The 7,500-nt window shown below is 47.9% G+C and overlaps 1 protein-coding gene across 1 annotated transcript in view; it reads left to right on the top strand.

Annotated features, from left to right (window-relative positions):
• The window catches only part of LOC116222544 (cAMP-dependent protein kinase type I-beta regulatory subunit-like), a 23,193-nt gene that overhangs the window by 12,882 nt on the left and 2,811 nt on the right, over positions 1 to 7,500 (top strand). Inside the window, exon 3 of the mRNA XM_031577014.2 lies at positions 3,325 to 3,495. Within this exon, the coding sequence (XP_031432874.1) occupies positions 3,325 to 3,495 (171 nt within the window). The remainder of the gene's footprint in view (positions 1 to 3,324; positions 3,496 to 7,500) is intronic.

Raw genomic sequence — 7,500 nt, forward strand, 5'->3', positions numbered from 1 at the left:
GTGGTGCCTGTGTCATACACATTACTTATGAGTGTGTGTGTGTGTGTGTGTGTGTGTGTGTGTGTGTGTGTGTGTGTGTGTGTGTGTGCGTGTGTGTGTGTGTCTGTGGGCGTTTTTGTTTTGTATGTTGCATATTTTTCTGTAAATGTCAGTTTCTACTTCTGGTACCCATAGTACAGAGTGAGATGGCCTGTTGTCATGGTGACTAAGGAAACGAAAGAGACTGATAGTGAGAGTGTGTGCGCAAGCAGATTGAGAGAGAGAGAGAGAGAGAGAGGGAGGGAGGGAGGGAGGGAGCCAGCCAGAGTGAGCAAACAAGAGAGGGAGGGAGGGAGGGAGAGAAAGAGAAAGAGAGAGCGAGAGACAAAGTGGCGCAGGGCAGCAAGGGAGAGCCTGGTTCCTGCAATCTGCTCCTCTCTCTCTCTCTCTCTCTCTCTCTCTCTCTCTCTCTCTCTCTCTCTCTCTCTCTCTGTTGCTCACTCGCTTGTTCTCTAAGCTTTCCACCTCCAGCGGACACACACTCTCTCTCTCTCTGCCTCTCTTCCATCCATACACAGACACACACACACACACTCGTTTCTCTCGCGAGTACTCTCTCTCTCTCTATATCTGCGTCCAGAGACCGCGTGGCATAACAATCGCGCGCGTGTGTGTGTGTGTGTGTGTGTGTCGGCGCCGTGCGGGGATAGGGACAGGGACGGTGACGTCGCGGTGATGGCGCTGACGTTCGGAGCCTGGCGGCCCCCGTGCCGGGACGGGGCATGAGCAGCGGCCGCGGCCGGGGCCCCGGGCCCCTCAGGGACGCCAAGGCCTCCGTCTGGGCCCCCCAACATGCCGGCACGCACACACACACACACACACACGCACCCACCGCTTCCGACAGCAGGACCGGCCACAGTGCCAACGCCACCAGCATGACCGAGGTGCGTGTGGGTTTGTCTGGGGAGGGGGGCTGGAGGTAGAGGAGGTGTGGGGGGGGGGTGTGGGGGGCGGGGGGCGGGTGGAGGGGGGGCGGGTGGATGGTTTGTTCGGGTTAGCTGCTGGGCATTGGGAAATGGATGCGTAAAGCATGTAGTCTCTGTTTTGGTTTGTCTGAGTGGCTCGCTCCTAAGATGACTCATTATAAAAGATTAAGGCGAGGTGTTTTTCTCAGAGAAGGTAAGCACCAGGGTCGTCCGTGTTTGTTTGTGTGTGTGTGAGTGTAGCAAACAGGGCTAGCTTGGGCTGTCAGCAGATGCTGCGCGCGCGTGTGTGTGTGTGTGTGTAGGAGACACGATCTTGCGTGTGTGTGTGTGTGTGTACGTCTTCGCCTTGTGTTGATATATTAAGTGTGTGCTCCCGCTCTCTTGTTACACTGACGTTAAAAGGCTGAATGCTACCTTTTCTCCCCTGCAGTGTGTGTGTGTGGGTGTGTGTGTGAGAGTGTGTGAGAGAGATCTTTCTCTCTCGCTGGCTCGAGTCCCTGAGGGGATGACTCTGCGTAATGTGTAAGTCTCTCTCTGTGCATGCGCATTTCTGGATCTGTGTGTGTGTGTGTGTGAGTGTGTGTGTGAGTGTGTGTCTGTGCGTGTGTGTGTGTAAGTGTCTCTGTGTGTGTGTGTGTGTGTGTGTTTGTGTCTGTGTCTGTGTCTGTGTCTGTGTCTGTGTCTGTGTCTGTGTGTGTGTGTGTGTGTGTGTGTGTGTGTGTGTGAGTGTGTTTGTGCGTGCGTGTGTGTGTGTGTGTGAGTGTCTCTGTGTGTGTGTGTGTGTCTGTGTGTGTGTGTGTCTGAGTGTGTGTGTGTGTGTGTGTGTGAGTGTGTCTCTGTGTGTGTGTGTGTGTGTGTGTGTGTGTGTGTCTGAGTGTGTGAGTCAGAAATGTAAAGAGATATTATAGATCAGAGAGGGTGGGCTGACATTGGATATCTTCCTTCCCCTCTGCGTGATTGGGTGAAGTTTGGCCGAGGCAATAGTGCAATCAGTGTGTGTGGTGTGTGTGTGCGTGTGTGTGTGTGTGTGTTTATATGAGTGTTTGTTTGTGTGTTATAGTGTGTGTGTGTGTGTGTGTGTTTATATGAGTGTTTGTTTGTGTGTTATAGTGTGTGTGTGTGTGTGTGTGTGTGAGTTTATATGAGTGTTTGTTTGTGTGTTATAGTGTGTGTGTGTGTGCGTGTGTGTTTATATGGGTGTTTGTTTGTGTGTTATAGTGTGTGTGTGTGTGTGTGTGTGTGTGTGTGTGTGTGTGTGTGTGTGTGTGTGTGAGAGAGAGAGAGAGAGCCACAGACTTAGGTTCTTGCACTTCTTGCACTACACTATGGTGGAGTGTAAACCTGATGTCAGCAGCATTGTGTTGGACAGGTTCTCTTAGAGGAATACCAATGTCTGCTTGCTCCAACAGAGAGCCATTGACCAGACTGCGATGACATCTCTCTCTCTCTCTCACACACACACACACACACACACACACACACACACACACACACACACATATGCACATGAGCACACACACACACACACACACACACACACGTATTTCTGTTTGTTGTGTGGTTAATAGAGGTTTTGGTGAATTATTCAGCAGTCTGGTGTCAGCAGAAAGACAGGCGGATCTGAGCGCTGAGGGCTTTGTGTGTTTGTGTGTGTGTGTGTGTTTGTGTGTGTGTGTTTGTGTGTGTGTGTGTGTGTTTGTGTGTGTGTGTGTGTGTGTGTGTTTGTGTGTTTGCCAGCCGAACGGCACGTGCACAGCTATTAGCCTCTCACCTTAGAGCAGAGACACATGAGGCCACACACACACACACAAACACACAAACACACACAAACACACACACACACACACACTCACACACACACTCACACACACACACACAAACACACACACACACACTCACACACTAACACACACACTCACACACTAACACACACACACACACACACACACACACACACACACACACACACACACACACACACATCGCACGTGCCTACGGCCCAGCCATTGGGATATCCTTTACCAACCCCACTCTCACTCCTGTCATGCATAAGTATATATATATACATTTCAGCTGTTTGATGTTTACCATGACCATGTCTGTTGTTGACATCTTAAACCCAAATGGCGGCTATTTGATCTTCTCTTTCTCTCAATCTCTATCAGTTGTATGTTAATTCAAAAAAAAAATTGTATATATGCTATGTATAGCATACATGTCCCTGTTCCCTCAGATGCACTCACCATATACAGTAGCACACATCATATAACATGTCTGTAACATGTGTGTGTATCTGTCCCCCTGTGTGTGTGTGTGTGTGTGTGTGTGTGTGTGTGTGTGTGTGTGTGTGTGAGAGCAGGAGGAGTGTAAGCAGATCCTGGCTCGCCAGAAGTCCAACTCGCAGTCAGACTCTCATGACGATGAGGTGTCCCCCCCACCCCCCAACCCTACGGTCAAGGGGCGCACCCGCAGGGGCGGCGTCAGCGCCGAGGTCTACACCGAGGAGGACGCCGTCAGCTATGTCCGAAAGGTGAGACACACACACACACGCACACACGCACACACACGAATACACACACACACACACAGATGCACATGCATGTGCGGGAGGAAATAGCAGTACCAAGGTCTATACAGAAGTGGATGTGGTCTTGACGGTTAGACACACACTCACACACACACACACACACACAAACAAACACACAGAGAGACAGGGAAAGACACACTTTAGGCGGAGCGTCTCCTAAAATTCTGTCAGGTACGCCAGAAAGGTGTGTGTGTAGGGAGTCAGGGGTGTTAGGTGTGTGTAGGGGTGTAAGGTGTGTGTAGGTGTGTAGGGGGGGGGTGTTAGACACCGGATGACAGGTCGACACAAGAACAAGCTGAGGAACAAAACAAGAGAGTGAAAGATGGCAGTGTTTCCCCTACCGTTATATTAGGGGGGCGCCCCGCCCCCCCCAACGGCACCCCCCGCCCCCCCTGGAAGGTCAAGTTCATTTTGTTCAATTTTATTTTCTATAAAGCGCCAGATCACAACGGAAGTCATTTAAGGTTACCTTTCCTATAGAACAGGTCTATAGCTTGTTCTTTTATTAAACAAAATAAATAGCCTTATGTTATTTATCTTATTTACACGACGGCATGTCATTTCTGTCTCTACATGGTCGCGCGTTTACAATTCTCTGCTCTCTGTATCGCGCATGGCAGAGTTCCGCCGCGATGCGCACAAACACACACACACACAGACAGACACGTGCGCGCACACACAGGTGAGCACGCTCCCACCAGCGGACATAATTGGGCTTAAGAATCAGTTCACAGCTACGGACACTTTTAAGCTTTAAAAAACTAATATCCAGGCGTTCATGAATCCGGCAGAGATCTTTTCCTCGGTAGGGTCGACAATGAGGCCCAGTGAGAATGGCTAAAACAGACGTGGAAACAGAACGTACGTACAGAATGTCCGCACCGAAAATTCAGAAATAGATCTGGCTTCCATTTTTTATCATTTTCCGCGAGTTGTGCGTGGCCCTTTTTACATAGAGTCTGGTAATAAATCTATGACATGTAACGAAAATTATTTATTTTGCTGTGAATAATGAAGGAAGCAATAAATCCGATTATTTGCCAAACCCTCAAGAGCTGTTGCCATGGAGATTTAACGTTACTTTCTGTTTGAAGACAAGGTAGCAGCTAGTGTTGAAGAATGGATGACTTGAAATTGGACGACTTGAAATTAATATATGAAATTGAACATCAACACCTATACGGATAAAATAAATAAACAAGGATAGCAAAACAGATTGATAAGCAATGAGAACGGCAGAAACACAGGCAGGACGTCAGATGACGAGACAGATCATAGTGACACAGGCTGTTTTTTTTTTTTGTCATATGAAGGCTGAGACATTCATAACATTTTATTCAGTCTCACTGGTCCTTTTGTAATGCCAACATGTGCACTTCGTTGTGGATAAGTAAAGCCTATTTTGCTACATTTTTGTAGTCCTGGTAATCTTTTGTTTGGCATATCGGTGAGGTTATTAAGAGGACCATTTCTCAATCGTTTTGTTCTTGATGAATTAATGTTTGTTTATTAATCAATTATTTTTCAACAAATAACTAAATTATAATTACAAAGAGGACAATTCACAACTTTTTATCGCAACTTTCACTTGTTTCGCCAATTTCATTGCAACAAAAACCTAAAAATAAAAACTGTCATCGCAACTTTTTGGAAAAAGCTTCTGCGAAATCAGGAATTTTAGGCCGCAAATATCTAAAAATTTTTTCTTCTAGAAGCCTAGAAAGATACACCACTGCAGCGACAAAAGCTGCACACTTTGTGGATAATTGTCATAAAAAGACATGTTCCGATGTTTAGTTGTTATATTGACTGCTGTCATTAAAAGAAACACATGAACACCATGATTCCTTTAAGCGTTTGTGTCGGTGGCCACACCGTGCCGCACCCCCCCCCCCCCCAAAGCTGTAAACCTAGGGGAAACACTGAAGATGCAAAGACTCACAGATAGAGGATGCAGACACAGAGGGACAGCAGAGATGGGCAGATGAAGAGAGAGGGAAAGAAAGAGAGAGAGAGGGAGAGAAAAAGAGTGAGAGAGAGCGAGAGAGAGGCAGGGAGTGCAGACAGGTGGCTCTGAAATGTGATTGTATGTCTGGTTTAGGGGCTGAGAGTGATATTATTTTAGAGTGGCTGTGCCCAGCAGCTCCTGTGGATTACACTAATCCCTATCACTCCATCACAGAGAGAGAGAGAGAGAGAGAGAGAGAGAGAGGGAGATAGAGAGAGAGAGAGAGAGAGAGAGAGAGAGAATGACAGAAAGAGAGAGAGAGAGAGAGAGAGAGAGAGAGAGAGAATGACAGAAAGAGAGAGAGAGAGAGAGAGGGAGAGAGAGAGAGAGAATGACAGAAAGAGAGAGAGGGAGGGAGAGAATGACAGAAAGAGAGAGAGAGAGAGAGAGAGAATGAATGACAGAAAGAGAGAGAGAGAGAGAGAGAGAGAGAGAGAGAGAGAGAGAGAATGACAGAAAGAGAGCGAGAGAGAGAATGACAGAAAGAGAGCGAGAGAGAGAGAGAGAATGACAGAAAGAGAGAGAGAGAGAGAGAGAGAGAGATAATGAAAGAAAGAGGGAGAGAGAGAAAGAGAGAGAGATTCTCCATCGGTGACGGGGGCCTCCCTCTCTTCCTCTCTTCCTCTCTTCCTCTCTTCTGGCTCCATCCATCCCCCTCTCCGTGGGCTCCTGTGAGGGGCCCGGGGGCGATGCAGATCGTTATGGTGCTTGTTAATGGCTGATGAACATGACAGCGCATTAACTGCTGGGGCCCTGTGGAGTGAGTGTAATTCAGAGCGCACTGAAGTGTGTCTGAGTGTGTGTGTGTGTGTGTGTGTGTGTGTGTGTGGTGTGTGTGTGTGTGTCCTTGTACTCTGTGTGAGTGTGTGTTTGTGTGTGTCCTTGTTCTCTGTGTGAGTGTGTGTTTGTGTGTGTCCTTGTTCTCTGTGTGAGTGTGTTTGTGTGTGTGTGTGTGTGTCTAGAATTGGGCATGTGTGTTTATGTATGTACATTTATGTGTTTTTTTTTTGTAGGGGCAAGACATTGTGTATGTCAGTGTGTATGTTTTTAGCCGAGTGTATTTGTGTTTGTTTTTGTAAGTGTTTGTGTTTGTGTGTGTGTGTGTGTGTGTGTGTTTGTGTTTGTGTGTGTGTGTGTGTGTGTGTGTGCACACACACACACACACACATCACCAGCATAATGTTGCCTTAGCACGCTACCGCCACACACACACACACACACACACACACACGGCACTTTGAGACTTTTAACACTTTTAGAACAGAACAGGACAGAACACAGTACTTTTTAGATAACCACTGCAGAGACGCATGTGTTGTGTTCCACTCAGATGTGGAGTCTTGCCTCCTTCCAGCCAGCTGCGTCTCAGCTCTGCACTCAGGGACACCTCTGATCTGAGGTCAGATACAGGAGCAGAGGAGCTGCAGGAGCACAGCTGCAGCACAGACATCAATTATAGACCAGTATCACGGACAGAGTAGGCAGGTGTGTGTGTGTGTGTGTGTGTGTGTGTGTGTGTGTGTGTGTGTGTGTGTGTGTGTGTGTGTGTGTGTGTGTGTGTGTGTGTGTGTGTGTGTGTGTGTGTAGACAGTAAGACTGGATTGAGCCGACCTCAAGGGTCCCAGGGAGAATTTGTTCCGTAACAGGAGGCCCATTTTACAGCCATGAGAAATCTGTTTTAACACACACACACACACAGGCACACACACACACAAACACACACACACACACACACACACACACACACACACACACACATACACTCCATCTACCATTCATTCCCCTCTCATCACATTTCAGAGGTTACCCTCCTGTATGTGTGTGTGTGTGTGTGTGTGTGTGTGTGTGTGTGTGTGTGTGTAGGGGGGGCAGCCTATTTCCAGACGAGGGGCAGATATGGTGGAGTCTCTGGTGGAATGGTGCTGAGGCATATTTGCCCA

Source organism: Clupea harengus, chromosome 1 (assembly GCF_900700415.2).
Source record: "Clupea harengus chromosome 1, Ch_v2.0.2, whole genome shotgun sequence".
NCBI lineage: Eukaryota > Metazoa > Chordata > Actinopteri > Clupeiformes > Clupeidae > Clupea > Clupea harengus.